This window comes from Budorcas taxicolor, chromosome 2 (genome assembly GCF_023091745.1).
Source record: "Budorcas taxicolor isolate Tak-1 chromosome 2, Takin1.1, whole genome shotgun sequence".
Taxonomy (NCBI): Eukaryota; Metazoa; Chordata; class Mammalia; order Artiodactyla; family Bovidae; genus Budorcas; species Budorcas taxicolor.
The window spans coordinates 178,303,175-178,321,096 of NC_068911.1; the positions used below are offsets into that span (position 1 = coordinate 178,303,175).

Consider the following 17,922-nt stretch of genomic DNA (forward strand, 5'->3'; position numbering starts at 1 on the left):
CCACCCGCCTTCCAGACACCGGGCTGGCCCTCCTGACTCCCAAGGAGACAGGAGCACAGAGTGGCCGTCTCTGGCTGAATCACCCACGGGGGGTGGGGGCCACGCTCGGGCCTCCTGGGGGACCCTGGCTCACGTCTCAGATGCTCCCAGAAGCCCCAGGAGAGGGGCCTCCTCCCCCTGATTCCTTCCCACCAACTCCGACCCCACAGAAACCCCCTCCAGCCAGAGCAGCTCAGAACACCTGTCCCAACGACCAAGGTGTTGGAGAAAGGTTCCCACCTGGGGAGAGGGCTCAGCTGGGAGGGTCTGGAGGGAGGGGGAACCCTGGAGCTGAGGTTGGGGCAGGTCAGGAGCCTAGACCCAGAGGCAGGGAGGAGCAGGAAACCCCAAAGGTGCCAGGAAAAATTAGCCTGGGGCCCCACACCAGCTCCCCGGTACGGCCTTGGGAGCCCCCATCTGCAAGTAGCTACGCCGCAAGCTACCAGATGCCGACTTGCCGTGCGTCTATCAGCACACTTACTCCTCAGACTAGCTCTGAGATGGGGACTATTTATTAGCTCCATTTTACAGAGGGGGTAAACTGAGGCAGACAAAAGCCTGTTCGGAATCGCCCAGGCAGAAAAGTGACAGTGCTGGGGTGGGGCCCAGGCCCAGGGATCCCAGAGCTGCTCTGCCCTCCTACCTCTTAGGGCCCTGGGAAAAGCTGAAACCAAAGGGTTTAAGGACCTCAGAGGTCTCACCAGCGAGTGGAAGACAGACTACTTTTGTGACGTGTACTGGCCAACAGCATGGTCTCTGGGGCCAGGTTCAAGTCCAGGCCCCAACACTTGTTAGCAGCTGACCTTGGACAAATGAATTAAACTGCTTGGTGCCACTGTCCCCCACCTCGTCTGTAAGACAGAAATAATTCCAGGTCCTCCCCTTCCAAAGTAGATGTTATGACCATTAAATGGGATAATCCGTATAACGAGCTTAGGACAGCATCTGGCCTGTGGTGTTAGTGCCCCCAAAATTGAATTATTACTATTAGTACTGAATATTTATCTAGTGACACTTGGCTGACAAGGGTCTGCATGGTCAGTCAAAGCTAAGGCTTTTCCCAGTAGTCATGTATGGATGTGAGAGTTGGACCATAAAGAAGGCTGAGTGCTAAAGGATTGATGCTTTTGAACTGTGATGTTGGAGAAGACTCTTGAGAGTCCCTTGGACTGCAAGGAGATCAAACCAGTCCATCCTAAAGGAAATTAGCCCTGAATATTTATTGGAAGGACTGATGCTGAAGCTCCAGTACTTTGGCCACCTGATGTGAAGAGCCGACTCACTGGAAAAGACCCTGTTGCTGGGAAAGATTGAAGGCAGGAGGAGAAGGGGGCAGCAGAGGATGAGATGGTTGGATGGCATCACCGACTCAATGGACATGAGTTTGAGCAAACTCTGGGAGATGGTGAAGGACAGGGAGGCCTGGCGTGCTGCAGTCCATGGGGTCGCAAAGAGTCGGACACGACAGTGGTGGAACAACGTTTGTCTAGTAATACAGGTACTTTTAATGCCCTGATAAACTGTGATAAATGCACAAGGAAAGCACAACTAACCCAGCATGAGGGGTGAGGGAAGGCTCCTGGAAGGGGCCAGGTCCCGAACAGTAAGTAGGAGTGGGTTTGAGATGATGACAGGTTGTGGAGGAGACCCGGGCAGGGGATGTACCAGGTGCAGAGGCTTGGAGGCAGGAGTCTGGCTCTCTGGGGACCCTCAGAGTCTCCCCTGCCTTTCCTGTCTGGGGACTTGCCTGGCCTCCGAGGTCCGGTATTATCCTGCCATCTCAGAGCTCTCCTACAGCCAGGGACCCCAGGGATGGACCGGCCCAGTCCTGAGTCTGCGTGCTGTATTCGTTGCTAATCTCTCTTATTGTCTTCCCTCTACGGCTGGGACGGTCTGGTTCAGCACACTCCCCGTGCTAATCAGAAAGAAGGACCGATTCCTCTCTTTGCATTCTTCTACCATGCCAGGCAGGTCTGGTTGGCTGAACCCCTGGCCTGGTGGGAAGCCCGCCAGCCTCAGGCTGAGGCCCCAGAAGGCTGGGGAGGGCAGGGAGGAAGCACAGGCTGGAGAGAAGGGCTGGCCCCTGCCCGGAGCCCGGGACTGGGGCTCGTGAGCTCCTTTTACAAAGAACTCCTGGGAATCACGGACTCTGCACAGGAAGGATGGTTCCTAACTAGTGGGTGGCCCACCGCATTCACGGCACAGATAGGGAAACTGAGGCCCAGGGGGGTGAGGCGTCCACCAAGGTCACACAGTGAGTCAGAAGTAAAGTCCAGAGGGAACTCAGATTGGCCACTTTCCAGCCAGTGACCAGCCTGGGCTGGGCTGAGCCAGGCCTCCGGTCCCAGAAAAGAATGGCTAATTCAATTTCTTTCTTTTTTTTTTTTCCTTTTCCATTATGGTTTGTGACCGGATATTGAATATAGTTCCCTGTGCTCTACATGGGACCATGTTGTTTATCCGTTCTATATATAATGGTTTGCTAATCCCAAACTCCCAATCCACCGCCCACCCCGCACCCCATTTCTAATCAGGGCAGGGAGACGCAGAGAGGGACACACTGCCACTTAGTGAGCTCCTCCCCTGCGCCAGGCACGGTGCCAGGCATGCCACACGAACCATCTCATGTATTTCTTGAAATCCTACCGGGTGACTAGTATTGGCCCCATCTTCTGGATGAGGAGACTGAGGCGCAGAGAGCTCATGTAACTTGCCTGTGGTCACACAGCGAGTATGTACAGACAACCTGGGACCCAAAGCCTGGTCTGTATGGTCATCTCACTGAGCCGGTGATGTGTCTGAATTAGACACTGTTTCAGCATTTGCCATATTAGTTGCTGCGTATTGGAAAAGACCCTGATGCTGGGAAAGATTGAGGGCGGGAGGAGAAGGGGACGACAGAGGATGAGATGGTTGGACGGCATCACCAACTCAATGGACATGAGTTTGAGTAAACTCCGGGAGTTGGTGATGGACAGGGGGGCCTGGTGTGCTGCAGTCCATGGGGTCTCGGAGAGTCGGACACGACTGCGCGACTGAACTGAACGGTCCAGTCTGCACCAGCCTCCTACTCCTTCACTGATTTTCCTGTGAGCAAATGCTGCAATTACCCCTTTGAGAAGCCTCCTCCAAGAAGCCTGCTTTGACCATGCCCTCCCTTTTCCGAACTCCTCTGCTCTTGCTATCAGATCTGACCAGAAATCCTGCTCAACTGTCAATAACTGATTCTCTCATTGTTCTTTGGTGAGTCTCGCCCAGAATAGACTTGGGAAGAGCAGAAACAGCCGTGTATATTTCTTTTCTGCGCCTCCCTATACTTTGTGTTGGGCTTCCCAGGTGGTGCCACTGGTAAAGAACCTGCCTGCCAATGCTAGGCAATATGAGAGTCATGGGTTCGATCCCTGAGTCGGGAAGATCCCCTGGAGGAGGGCATGGCAACCTGCTCCAGTATTCTTGCCCGGAGAATCCCATGGACAGAGGAGCCCGGCGGGCTACAGTCCACAGGTACGCAAAGAGTCAGACCCGACTGGAGCGACTTCACGCACACGTGCATACTCTGTGTTAATAGCAGGTGGTAAACAAATGGATGAAGGGCATTGCATGCAATGACATCCAGACTAGCTCACCAGCTGCCTCGAAAGCCTTGGGCACAGACCAAGCTGCGTGCAGTGTGGCCTGCAGTGCGCCGGGGGGCTCACCAGCACTTGTTGGAGGCCCACTGCGGACCAGATACCAGATTCTGTGTGTCGCCAGGATGGACCGTCACACACACACTGTGAAGACCATGGTCCCTCCGTCCAGTGGTGCTTGGAAACATCTAGACCTCCCCTTCCCTGCTTGATGACACCAGGCCCACGGGGAGGGGCAGAGGTCAGCTCCCACCTATACCTCCTCAAGGAGGGAGGTCTTGATCGCTGCGGATGTATGGTGGACCAAAAAAAAAAGAGAGAGAGAGAGAGAGAGAGAGAATCGGAGCATCTGTGGGGGGCAGCCCTGAACCCGCGGCTCTCGTCCAGACTCAGGGAGGCAGGTTCAAGATTCTGTCTTCCCAGAATCCCATTCAGTCCTCTAAGAATGGAGAAAAGCCCAGTGTGTGCGTGCTAAGTCACTTCAGTCGTGTCTGACTCTTTGCAACCCCATGGACTGTAGCCCGCCAGGCTCCTCTGTCCATGGGATTCTCCAGGCCAGAATACTGGAGTGGGTTGCCATGCCCTCCTCCAGGGGACCTTCCTGACTCAGGGATGGAACCTGTGTCTCCTGTAGCTCCTGAATTGCATGCAGACTCTTTACCACTGAGCCACAGGGGAAGCCCAAGGGGTGCCCTCCATGATAAAAAGACCCCAAAGTCGCCCGGAAGCCAGGCAATAAACCAGGCCCTCCAGTTCCTAGCAGGACTTGCCCATAGGCATGACCTGCTCCCATCACTAGTGTTCAGGAAAGTTCCCCATCCAGGTCTTGCCCGTCTGTCCCCCACTCTCCTCCCCTCCCCCGTCCCCTCCACCCAGGAAGAAGGGGTGAGAAAAGCAGAGACATAAACACGGGTCTGTTTTCACAGGAGATGAGGGCCTCTCCCTGTGGGCTGGCGCTGGGCTCTGACTGACGTGAGCAGGTGGCTGTGTCTGGCGAGCAGCCTCCAGGGGGGAAATAACTGAGCCTTTCCCACTGAGGTAGGTTAACCGTGGACAAAGGGAAGCTGGGTGTGAGAGCAGGATCTTGGCAGGGTCTGTCCCCCTGGGGGCTGGGAGGGCTGAGGATGCCTGGGACCCCAAGGCTGACTCTCTGAGCACGCAGCTCATCCTTGTCCTGCGCTGGGAGTCAGGCGGAAGGGGCACTGGGCTGCGGGGAGGCCTGATTAGCTGAGTGGACACTCCCCACTGCCCCCAGTTGGTACCCCCATCAGGGCTATGACTAGGGCTGGCAGATCTGTGACTGGTTGGGGGCGGGGGGTCTGGGAGCTGGGCTGTTACTGATTCAGTGAAAGCCAGTTGGGGAGGGCAGATACTGCAAAACGGCATTTGGCTTTAGCTCCAGGAAAATCTGGCCACAGACTCTCGGTCATTTCCACAAGCTGACCGCTGACCCTATGCCATCACCCCTGGTCATCGTGAGAAATAGGTGTGTGAGTGGGTGGCTGGGGTGACTCAGATAGCTTTCCCCTAATCCTGGGGAAAATCAGCGTCCTTCCAACCGGGGTGGGTCACTCCTTCCATCCCAGCTCGTCCTTTCCCGGGGCCCGAGGGCAGAAGGGGACAGATGGCCTTTCCTGTGCTTTCCACTCCCTGCACCCAGGCATTCTCTCTTCCCAAGACTGGAAACCAACTCAGGCATTTTCCAGTACTGAGGGGAAGGGGGGAAAGACACAACAGATGGAATGCCAGTACAACAGAGTTGGGAGGTGGGTGGAGAGCTCATTAGGCGCCTGCCGTAAGGCAGCCCGCTCCAGTGTTCTTGCCTGGGAAATCCCATGGACAGAGGAGCCTGGTGGGCTACAGTCCATGGGGTTGCAAGAGTCAGACACAACTTAGCAACCAAATCACCACCACCACCACTTGCCAGGCACTGTACTCAGATTCTCCTTTAGTCTTCACAGCAGCCCCGGAAAGGTAAGCATCATCACCACAATTTTCAGATGATGAAAGGAGGCCCAGAGAGGTTAAGCCAGTGACCCAGGGCCACACAGCAACTTGGAAAGAGGCAGAACCAGAACTCCAACTTGGCTGCTCCCTGGCAGAGGCTGTGCAGTTTCTCTTGCCCCAGGCTTCCCAGGAGAGACCTCCTGGGACAGGGAGAGCCTGGGAGAGACCCTGAGAAGGCGAAGGGAAGGAAGCTGGAGGCAGAGGAGCTGCTGGGAAGGGAGGAGAGGGAAGGGCGGGGCAGGGCCCAGAGGAGCGCTCACTCGGCTGGGGTTAAAGCCCCATGTTCCTACAACCCGCTAAGCCGGAGAAATGAATTCTGATCCCTCCAAAACCCAACCTTGGAAAATGTGCGAGAGAAGGGTCTCCTTTCAGGGGAGCGGGAAATCCTTCACACCTCCTCCCGACGCCCCGGTAATGCCAGGATGTCCCCAATCTGCTTTGAGGAATGGAGAGATTAAGAATAATAAAAAAATTGCAATAAAATATGTGTGAAGGAGGGGGTAATTGTGGACAAACGCAGCATTCAAATTCATTTTTCAGCTCTTTTACACACCATTTCAATCTTATTTTCTGCTTGTTAATGAGATCTTGTTGCCTGGGCTAGGCAAAACCTTCCAATATCAGGACGTAATTGCACATAATTTTCTCTCCTACCAGTGATTTGCATCAGTTTTTTAAAAATTCTGGGCTATTTAACACCCCACGATCCCCCTCCCCATCATCCTGCCTACAAATCTCCTACTCCCTCCTCCTTCCCCGTTCCTGGTCCAGCAAGACTCATTTTAAATGCTTATTATAGACGCAGTGTCGCCAATAAAGGAGAGGAAAAAAACACACACACACAGAGGAAGTGAGGGGGAGAAAAAGGCGAAAGGGAGTTTCCAGTGGCCACTGCGTGAGGGGCCCAGGCTCAGGGGTAAGATCAGGCTTGACCTTATCCAGCCGAGGGCGAGGGGCAGGTGAGATGCGTGGGCCAGGAGCACCTGCTGAGTCCCATCGCCACCACTCACCTGCTCTGTGACCTTCAGCAAGTCACTTCACCTCTCCGAGCCTGTCTTCCCAAGTCCCAGGGGCCTGGAGTCACTTCCCAGAAGCAAAGGGCTGATAAGGGGCATGGGATCTGTCCATGATCAGCTGATGGATTGTCCTTCCTTGCTGGATCAGGTCCCCTGGAGGCCTCAGTGGATGCCAGAAGGGTCGCAGTGGAGAGGCATTCAGGAGACCCCACCAATAAAGAACTGGAAGGCTCTGAGCTTTGTCCCCGCTGATCTAGGGGGGGAGCTGGGCTTTTTGAAGACGGAGACCATGAACCTGGCCATGGCATTAACTGCCACTGTGGCCTCAAAACGCACTTTCCCCACGTGGATCACAGGACCAACCCTCCGCGGCAGACACGAGAGAACAGCACAGTGAGCTCTGGAGCCAGGCCAGTCGAACCCCGGCTCTGCCACCTTCCCAGAACCTACCAAGGGGCTGGCAGGTGGCAGGGGCCTAATTAACGTCTGCCAGACGGGTGGACGGACAGATCAAAGTTGAAAGTTAGTTGCTCAGTCATGTCTGACTCTTTGTGACCCCACGGACTGTAGCCCGCCAGGCTCCTCTGTCCATGGGATTTCCCAGGCCAGAATACTGGAGTGGGTTGTCATGCCCTCCTCCAGGGGATCTTCCCGACCCAGGGATGGAACCCGGGTCTCCTGCACGGCAGGCAGGCTCCTTACTGTCTGAGCCGCCAGGACAGTGCTGCATAGCTCCTTTTCCTCAGCTGTAAACAGAGGTCGCCAAGCCTGGCTGGACGAAGCTGGCGCAACCTTTAGCTCATCCACGGCTGGCCCACGGTAAGCACTCGCTCCACGGAAGCCGTCAGCATATCTCTTACAGGAGATACGGTGATCACGACCGACCGTGTGATTAACTTCACACTTAGAGACTACTTTCCATTTTTCATTAGTTCCATGGGGGGGAGATCGTAAATATGTAAATCCCTTCACAGGTTCCTCCACGTTAAGCTCCAGAGAGGAGCCAAAGGGGATGACGCCCGGGGCGGCGTGATGGAGCAGGCAGAGGCGTGGTGGCAGAAACGCCTGCTTCCCAGGAAGGCGCCCACGGCGGGGGGCCACGGGCCCGGGGCGCTGGGATCTGGGCGATTTTCTCCCCCTCTCTGGGCCTCAGTTTCCACTTCTGACTCGGATGAGAAGCTGCCTCTAAGAAAGCCTGGAGGAGAAGGCAGCCCCAGCCGCGGGCTGCTCCCCTGGAACACGGTGGCACAGGCCCCGCAGAAGCCCCGGGACAGGCGGCCTGCCCATGTGACCATGAGGGCCTCCAGCCCTCGTGACCCTCGAACCAGCAGATCCTTGCTCCTGATTCTTTGCTCAGAAGCTCAGATAGGTCAGCGCTGATTATGAGTCCGTGGCCTGTCTCCCCCGTCACACTGGGAGCTCTCCAAGGCACAGCTGTGGGTGCTTCCAGCATCAGACTGGGGCGTCCACAGACAAGGGCTCCTCTTCCGTCAGACTCTGGGATCTGAGCCCAGAGCCCCCGAGTCGCTCCTCAGGGCGGGGGCTGTGTCTCCCTCATCGCGCTGGGGGATCCAAGGACCCAAGCGGCCCCTCTCTCTCCACCCGTCACCCTTGAAAGTGTGCCCCGCTCACGACTCCAGCGCAAGGGCTGGTACGAACTGCTCCATCTGCAGGAATCGCATCACCCAAAGGGGTGTCACTGAAGGGTCCTTTGGTCCTAAGTTCTCCTCAGCTGATTTCTAAGAGCTGCTTCCAGGCAAAGCCGGGCCCGTTCACCTGCTGCCTCCCTAATGCTGCCAGGCTGGGCTCTGGAGGTGAGTGAGGGCCTGGGCCCCGAGGGAACCAAGCCTCAGGGTCATCTACACCTCTCAGGAGGCTGCTGCCCATATGACTCAGCTCCGCCTATTGGCCCCTAACCTGAGGTCCCAGCCTCAGTGTTCTCATCCACAACATGGGCTGAAGGAGCTTTTCTGTCCGCTGAGCTGGAAGGACTGTCTTCCCGAGATGGTTTCCCCTCACTGCCCGTCAGTCTCTCAAAAAGAGGGCAAGGGTGTGCGTTTCTGCGAGGCAGGAGGGCATGGGGGTGGGTCAATCTCAGGCTCTACAAATGAGAGCGGGACCCAGGCTCTGTCCCTTGGCGGAGAACCCCTGGGCCCACCCGTCCCAGGACCACACAGATAAGCTGGAAGCGTGAAGACGCTCAGACAGGGGAGGACGTGCATGGAGAATCAGAGCTCAGAAAAGCCGAGAATGTCCGCCTAGGATCCTGAAACAGCCTCTTGCACCTTCAGGAAGCATTTGCAGCGTGACCCCAGGGGGTCCACACTCGGAAGCCACCCGGCCTGCCCTGACGTGTGTCTGCCCCGCCTGCAGCCCCTGCGCTGCCCTCCAGCAGCTGCTCACCTCCTGGCCCCCTCTGCCCCTGTCAGACCCCCTGTCTGTCTTCACACCTTTGATGGGAACCTCCGGACGGGTCTCCAAAGTTCCCTCGATCCATCACGCCCCACACGACGGTCCACCCTGAGGGGTGGGCAGAAGCTGGGGCCTCTCAGAGGAGGGCAGGGGTGCGGCCAGCTTTGGTCTGACTGCCCACAGCAGCGGGTCAGGCTCACCCCTTTCCCCCTCCCACCCCCAGCCTGATGTGTCTGGGCCCAGACAGCACCTGGAACCTCCTTACCCTTTAATCTCAGTGCTGAACCATGCTCCCCAAGCTAGGGGCCCCTTAATTTGCTAGTCTCTCCTCTGCCCTGTGACGAAAGTGCTGCTTCCAGGGCTAAAGCTCAGCCCACAATGAGACAGGGGCCTGAGGAGAGCAGCGGAGGGGAGCCAGGTGCCCTGGACGCGCGGGTCCAGCCCAGCCAGTGTGTCCTGTGCCCCCTCTGTGAGGGGCGCTGGAGGGCCCACTCAGACTCTGCGCCCCTCTTCAGATTTCCTCTGATTTGTTTTGCATCACGAGGCTGGGCCCGGGCCCCATTCTCAGGTACGGACGTCCTGGGTCTCTGCAGTTATATCCCTACCCGGCCGACTGCTGATCCCGTTGTGTCTAAACCTGGCTCTGGAAGGTTAGCTTGGCCAGTTAGTCCTTGGCACCAATGAGATGAAGGTGGTGGCCTTGAACCCCAAAGAGGACAGGTAGGCTCCACTGGAAAACATTCTGGTGGCAGTCTGCATCAGCCCCCCAAGTGGGGCCCGAGAGCCTTGGAGCTTCACCCCGGGGAGCTCTGTCTTCAGCTGCTTCCGTTCACTGGGCACTCACAAGTCTGCGCTAGACCTGGGCCAGGAGCTTTACCTAGGTCTCCTCAGTCAGCCTTCCCAACCCTATGAGGTGCGAGCTGGCATCACCCCCACTTCATGGATAAGAAACCTAACCTGTAGAGCGGGGAAGGGACCCTGCGTGCGTGCTCTCTACACGCCAGCTGTCCTGTCCACGGAATGGGGTGACGCTAGCTCCTACCACACGCACAGGATGGAGCTGAATGCATGCTCAGTCGCTCCCGACTCTGCCACTTCATGGCCTGTACTTCGCCAGGCTCCTCTGTCCATGGGATCACCCCAGCAAGAACACTGGAGTTGCCAGGGGGTCTTCCTGACTCAGGGATTGAACCCATGTCTCCAGTGGCTCTTCCACTGCCTGGTGGAATCTTTACCATTGAGTCATCTGGGAAGCCCCAGTAAGCCCTCAATGACACACATTAACTGAGGCAAATAGGAAAATTCCCCAAACACGCAGAAAATTAAAGGGTATTAAGCAGGGGAAATATTTTACACCAACGGTGGCTCATTTTTTCTATTCGGGCCAGATAATAAATGTTTTAGGCTTTGCCAGGCCTTGTGATCTCTTTGGAAACCACTCAACTCTGCCATCACCATAGCACAAAAGCAGCCATAAATATGTAAATGAATGGACATGGCTGTGTTCCAATAAAACTTTATTTACAAAATCACGTAGTTGGAAGGAAGTAACTTGCGGGGATGCAGCTGACCTTCTCTTTGGTCCCATTTTTTTCCTTTACGTAACAGATTTCTCATATTACTATATTGTCCTGGCAATGGTTGTGGGGGCAGGGAGGGAGAGAACTAATGTTTATTTGACTCCTATTTTTTGCCAGCTCTGTGCTGAGTGCTTTGACCTGTTAGCATGCTGAAGGCAGAGAAGGCCCTTCTTAGGAGGTTAGCAACTCTTTATTTAATCACTCTTGTTTCATGGGGGATACCCCAAAGCTCAAAGATGCTCACTAGCGTAACTCTCTGAACAGTGGGGCTGGGATCCCACCCCCTGCTCCAAGCCTCACCTGTTCTTACAGCTGTTCAGGTAAGTTTGCATCACACGTATTCTCACCACAGACACGAGAGAGGTGTCTCAGAAGGTGGGAGGCAGGGTAAAATGAGTCTTGGATTTAATTCTTTCCCTGTGGATGTCTGAGAGCCTGTCATAGCAGCAAACATGAACTCAACAGTTCTTACAGTTTGCTCTGATTTCAAGCATCACTGAGTCCTGCTCCCCAGGCTCACCAATAACCACATCAGCTCCAGCTTGTCTTTCCGCCTTCATCTAAAGATGGTCCCACCACTTCTATCAGCTCCATCAGGCATGGAGTGACTTAACCAGCAGCCAATCACATGTGAGGGAACAGAGTTCCAAGACCCAATGGGAGCAGAGTTCCCGGGCTAGACTCATGCCTCCGCCCCACATCCCCGCCCGACTGATTCTCTCCACCAGGAGGTGGTGGTCGTGCCTTTCACTCGCTAGTCACTCCTAGTGACCAAAGGTGGGAGATGGAGCCCAGGATGGAATCTAAGAAGGACTACTGCTTCTAGAACAAAGCCGCAACCACAGCTCGCATCCCCTAGGAAATAGCGCAAGGCTTCCATCAGTGCGCTGAAAACGCCGACTGTTACGGTCTGCACAGTCAGGAAGCAGGCGATGGGTCAGATTAACAAGCTCTGGGTGGTGAGAAGTATGGAAACCTGTGACGGAAACCTTTTCTCTGCAACTGCCCACTGGGTCACCGGACTTGCAGATGACAAACCCGGGGTGAAAGGCTCACAGAACGACAAGTGAAGGTGGGAGGAGCCCACCCCCACCCCGCCTCCCACGCAAACCCTCTCGAGTTGACCAACAGCCAGCGGTGTGGCGGAGACCAGAGACTTCTTCCCCAAGAGGGAGCCACCTGCGTCCCCCTGAACCCTCGCTGGATGGGCTGGCAAGCCTCTGGCCCCTGGGACCCTGGACAGAGAGGCGGGGCCCCCTACCTGAGGCGACAGGCCGTTGCTGACGGGGTTCATGTGGTTGGAGGCGGCTGCCGGGTTCATGAAGCTGTCGGAGTAGCTGGAGAAGCCGTGGCGGGCTCCGTAGGCAGAGCTGGTGTCCGCGGCTGCGGCCGCCGCGGCCAGGCCCCCCTGGTGCATGGTGGACGGCGGGAGCGGCTGGGGCCGGTGCACGGTGCTGCCCCCGTCTGCAGAGAGAGCCAGCAAAGGGCTGAGCCAGCGGCCTGGCCCCAGAGGGCGAAGCGGGGCAGGCGCCTCCCGTCTGGAAGGCAGGTCCCCAGCTCCCTTCTCTGGACCTCCATCCAGCAGAGGCGGGGGGGAGGGGGCTGCCTTCTCTCACTACTGGGGATGGGACACCCGGCTTCTGAGCAGGACACCAGGAACTGGCAGGTCTCGACTGATAACCGACCAACATTCCAGACAACTTCTCCCCACCTACTGTGCACCAGCCCTGTTCTCAGTGATTGGCACATAGTAGGTGCTCAATAAACCTTATCTGGGCTAAAACTCAGATATTATTGAGGACTCTGTCAGTCTGTTTGGGGCTGTTGGATAACATTTGGTGAGCACCAAAATCACCAGTGCTTTCACAAATCCCATCCAAGGGTATGAAGCAAGAATGATTCCCATTTTACAGATGAAGAAACTGAGGCTCAATGGGATTAGGGCCCATCCTTGCGCAAGGTGATGTGGCTAGGGAGCAGGGGGCCAGGGTTTGAATCGCCACTCTGTTCCTAGCCGCTGGGCTGCTCTTCTCTGTCACAGCCTCGCCACGTGGTCTTCCAGCAGATGGGACCTCCACCGTGGGCGATGGTTCAGTTTCTCATCAGGAATCACAAAGAGGCCTCTCTCCCCAGCTTCTAGAACTCCAGCCTGCCTGTCCTCTAGGAGGAAGCCACGAGGCTCTTCCATGAGACAGAAGTCAAGCAGTGGGTTCCTGCTGTGTGCTAGCGGGGTGGAGTGGAGGGAGCAGGCAGAGGGCAGACAGCGGGGCATGGGCCAGGGAGGAGGGGTGCTACCCTTCTCTACCTACAGGGCCCACCACCGTCTCTTCTGAAATTTAGTAAGATCCAAGAGATTCATGTGACTGTTATAGTTTGAGAAGCTCTGTTAAACGTGCGCATGGAGGCAACCTTGCTTATCTTCACCTGGATGCAGAGGCAAGAGGTTCAAGAGCAGGACACCATCTCTTTTAATCTTCACTGTCCACATCAAAGCAGACAAACACGGTCATTAAAGAGCAAGAAAAACAAATAACCTCTCTCCCCTCCTTCCGCCAAAGAAAACAATTTTTATTCCTTCTTTGTTGAGGAGGGAAAGAGTGGGTGAGAGCGGGGTGGGGAGATAAGCGGGGGGGGGGCGGGGGATGAAGGGGCGGGGCGGGTGAGGGGCGTGGCCGAGATGCCAGGATGCAGCTGAGACTCACCTTGGGAGATGGTAGTGGTGGGGTAGGTGGAGTCCGGTAGCTGGTAGGGGGGCAGCGTGGGCATGCCAGTGGGCGGGAAGCCACCTGGCAGAAGGTGGTTGAACGCTGCCAGCTGGTTGGCTCCTGCCTGCTTACGCCAGCGGGCACGGCGGTTGCTGAACCAGACCTGGGGGACGGAGAGCCGAGCGTTGAGCCCTCAGCCTGATTTCCGGCAAGGCGCTGAGGCACAGCTCGAACCGGGCCCCTGCGCCATCACCCTGCGTCCAGCCAGTGTCCTCCTCCGAAGAGAGCCCCACCTTGCTGCAGCTCAGGACAGTTTGCGAAGCACGTTCATGAGTAGGATCCCATTCTGTCCTCAGGACCTCACTACCCAGGGACGAAGTCGTTGTTATGACCCCCATTTTACAGATGGGCAAACTGGGCTCCAGAGGGGGGGAGGGGGCTTGCCCACGTGACAGGGTGGCCCGAGCGACTCTCAGCCCAGTGCTCTTTCCCTGCAGCTGCTCCTGCCCTGAAGGAAGTCAGTGGATGACCATCCTTGTTCATCCATGTTGCACACGCCTCATCTCCTCCAGGAAGCCCCCAAGGAGGAGGCCACACATCCAGAACCCACCTGAATGAGACCCACCTGCCAGACTCGGATGCAAAAGCTAGTTCTCCGTCTGGAGCCTGAGGCCCTGCTTGGCTTACGCTGCACAGGCCCCCTGAGTTAGGAAAGCCCACCACCCCCACGCCCACCCCCAAACACAGGGACTCACTAATACCCTAAGATCTCCGAGTCTCCCTTTCCTCCGAGCCCTGTGCTCGCGCTCCCTACATCCGTCCATACGCAGACCCACGAGGCCCTCCTAGTCCCACTGACCCAGGGGGAAACTGAGGCTCACAGAGGTGGAATCACTTGCCCACAGCCACATGGCTAGTCTGTGAGGTTCAAAGTTCAGTCAGTCTGACTTTCTAGAACCCTCTCGTGTGGATTTGCAGCAAGTTCCCTGGGATAGGCCAGAGAAATATGAGACCGAGTGTACAAAACGGGGCTCCTGAGGGGTGGTGCTTCTCCACCTTTGGACTTTGCACACGCTGTTCCCTCCATCTCAAACACTCTTCCCAGTGCTGGCTCCTTGGCCTGCAGGGCTCGCAGAAATGCCTCCTCCTGCTCCAGTGGGCACTGCCTGCCTCAAAAGTACTTTAGGCCAGTCCCCACCTCCTTTTCTCAGGAGGCCTCCAGCTGTGAGCTCCCTTACCCGAACAATTGTCTTTATCCGTTTTTCTTGTCTCCCCTCTGGCCCTAAGCCCCACAGGCAGAGGCCAGGCAATCCTGGCCCCCTGCTCACACCTCTATAGGAATCCTTGTTGAATGAATGGATGGATGGTGGGAAGCAGAGATGACTCTGGTGAGTCTCTGCTGGTGCCGCCCTCCGCCCTCTGCAAGGCCCAGTGGGGAGTCCTCCCCTTCATGGGTGAAGGCCTAGGCCTCCCCTGGCACAGATCACTTGAGACCCTCAACCCTCTAGTCCGCGTCTGCTGCTGACCTGCGGGAGGGGGAGTCTGAACGGGGGTGGAGGCGTGTTTGTGCCCCCTCGGGTCATTTGTCTTTTCTCCGAGGGGAGAAATGGAATTCGGTTTTCAGAGCTGGATGAACAGAGCTGCTGGCTCTGACCCATTTAGGGTTCACAAAGGAAGGAGATGTGGTGGCCAAATAAAGATGAAAAAACTGGCTTCCACATAAAATGCAGGGCCTGGCTGCTCCCACCTCCCCAGGGCAGAGAGGGCTTCCCCAGGGGCGTCCAGGGCAGATGAACGCTGGCCAGGCTGACTGAGGCCCTCTGAACAGCTCTGTTTTAAATCAGCGTTTCCCAAAGGCTGGGGCTCCTGCACTCCAAGGTGGAGACACCTCCCCAGAGGCGAGTGACACAGACATTAGATAACCTTGAACCACTCCCATCTCTTCAGGGCCTGGGGTGTGTGGAAGAGAAGGTCTCAACTGGGTGCTCAATGTCCTTCATGCCTTCCTAACACTCATCAGGGCCTCCCTGGTAGCTCAGCTGGTAAAGAATCCGCCTGCAATGCAGGAGACCCCAGTTCGATTCCTGAGTTGAGAAGGTCCCCTGGAGAAGAGAAAGGCTACCCATTCCAGTATTCTGGCCTGGAGAATTCCATGGAGTCGCAAAGAGTCAGGCATGACTGAGTAACTTTCCCACACACAACATTCATCAACCTCTCTTTTTAAGACCCAGAGAGGATGCCCTGCCAGGTGATGCCTTCCTGAAAGACCTTCCCAGGTTGTCTCGTTTTCCCTGTGTGTGTCTCCAGTCGCCTTCCTTCCATGAGAGGGATGTGCGCGCGCGTGCGCCCAGTCGCTCAGTCGTGTCTGGCTCTTTGCGACCCCATGGACTGTAACCTGCCGGGCTCCTCTGTCCATGGGATTCTCCAGGCCAGAAAACTGGAGTGGGTGGCCGCTCCCTCCTCCAGGGGATCTTCCCGACCCAGGGATCAAACCCACGTCTCTTGCATTGGCAGGCGGATTCTTTACCCCTGTGCCACCCTGAGAGTGATATGCATGTTTATTTTAAAATACACTGATTTTATTTTATTTAAGTAAGTGAAGATATGGATATTGCAAAAGTGGCCCACATCCTGAAGATGGTGGAGAATGATTTCTGTGTGGGATACTCTGCTCTGGTTTCGTTTGTTTAGCGAGGGTCATCTGCAGATAAAGAGGACTCAGCTAAGGCGGAAACGTTCTCCCGCCTTCTCTCCTCGGCCGCCTCGCTCCTGCTTTCCTTACTTCCCTCCCTCCCATCTCCAGGCGCTCCCGGGACTCCACTCTGCGTCAAGCAGGACAGGAAGGACAGAGGGTGAGCAGGACATGATCCTAGCCCTCAAGCTGCCCTTGGCCTGGCCATATGTCAGACATGTCAAAGGACAGCTGCTCTTCAGTACAGTCAGCTTAGACGGGCTGGCGTGTGAGAGGCCATGAGGAGGTCTGAGGAGGGGCTTCCAATCCTCCCAGAATCCAGGAGGACTTCCTGGAGGAGAGGACATGCCTTCTGCTTTCTCTTTCTCTCCTCTTCTTCCTCACTGTCCTATTTCCACGGGGCTGCCCCCAGTCCAGCAGGCATCTCCATCTTCACAAAGTGTGACATCACACAAGAGTAGGGGCTCTGGAGTCTGATTAGTTGCCTGAATTTGAATCCTGCCAAATTCTGTTATTCCTCTGAGCCTCACTTTCTTTGTTGCTAATAGGCTCAGTTTTAAAGAATCTGCCTGCCAGTGCAGAAGCCACAGGAGACCCAGGTTTGACCCCTGGGTTGGGAAGATCCCCTGCAGGAAGGCACAGCAACCCACTCCAGTGTTCTTGCCTGGAGAACCCCCACGGACACACGAGACTGGCGGGCTACAGTCCGTGGGGTCGCAGAGAGTCAGACACAGCTGCGTGACCGGGTACACGCACAAATGATAGCCCCTACCTTCTCGGTGGTTCTGGACCTCAAGGCAGTTAACACAGGCAACGTGCTTATTTAGAACAGCATCTCCAACACTTATTTTGCTGGAAAGCCTCCGGCGTCTGAACTGGAAGGGCTCTTGGCCAGTACGGACTGCAAGCTTCCTATTTACAGGTGGAGAAATGGAGGCTCCCAGAAGGATGGTGGTGGACCCAGAGCCCCACCCAGAATCTTTGATCAGGGTTGAGTCGTTTGAAAACAGAGGGTGAGTTTTATTACTCATTTTTGGTCCTTCTCTCCAGCTCTTGCCCTGGGAGCAGGACACCATAAGAAGAGTCTGATGACTGGGTTGAACGTCTCATCTGGCCCTCCTTCCAATGCAGCCCCGAGGAAAGGAGCACACAGACAGACTCGGGCTTGGGTCCCAGGACAGCCGCTTATTACCTGTCTTTAGGAAGTTGCTTCTGCTAGTGAAAGGTCAGGCTTCTCATTTGTAAAATGGAGAGACTGACTGTCCCTGCCTCTTCTTAGGATCATGGTAAGGATGATGAAGATAACGTATGTAGGGCGTTGAGCAGCGTGCCTGGCACACGAGAAAGGCATCATGAATGTCATCCAGCGGAACGAAAAGACTCAGTGTAAGTTATTAATTAGCGAGTCCCTCCAGTGCCTCCCAAATGGGATTCGGTTCAGAGCTCTAGCCCGCCTGCCTCCAGGCAAACAGCAGGGCTCCAAACTGGGACCAGATGAGCTGCACGCAGCCCTGGTCCCTGGATGCTGCTCATCTGGAGGACGGGATGTTCTCCCAGGCCTTGTGGGAGACACCTGGGCTGGCCTTGGGGGCTCTCAGCTCTCAGCCTCTGTTTCTAGAAGAGACATGCAGACTTTGGAATCTCGGAGCTCAGGACGAATCAGATTTGTTTACCTGCAAGGAAGATGTCTGCGAGGTGGGGGTCGGGCCCCCAGATGCTTAGAAATGAAGACCCCTCCAGGGAAAGGAGTCACCGGTCGCCAGGCACGTGTCCTGCCTCTCGCCCCTTTCCCACCCTTCCCGGTGGCTGGGCTTCCTGCAGACTGAGATGGGCATCTCCACA

The 17,922-nt window shown here is 56.1% G+C and overlaps 1 protein-coding gene across 1 annotated transcript in view; it reads right to left on the reverse strand.

Moving 5' to 3' along the window:
- PAX7 (paired box 7) overlaps positions 1–17,922 on the reverse strand; it is a 103,518-nt gene that overhangs the window by 26,028 nt on the left and 59,568 nt on the right. The window contains exons 6-7 of the mRNA XM_052664173.1: positions 13,386–13,551; positions 11,945–12,147 (exon numbers count right to left, since the gene is read on the reverse strand). Of these exons, the coding sequence (XP_052520133.1) occupies positions 11,945–12,147; positions 13,386–13,551 (369 nt within the window). The remainder of the gene's footprint in view (positions 1–11,944; positions 12,148–13,385; positions 13,552–17,922) is intronic.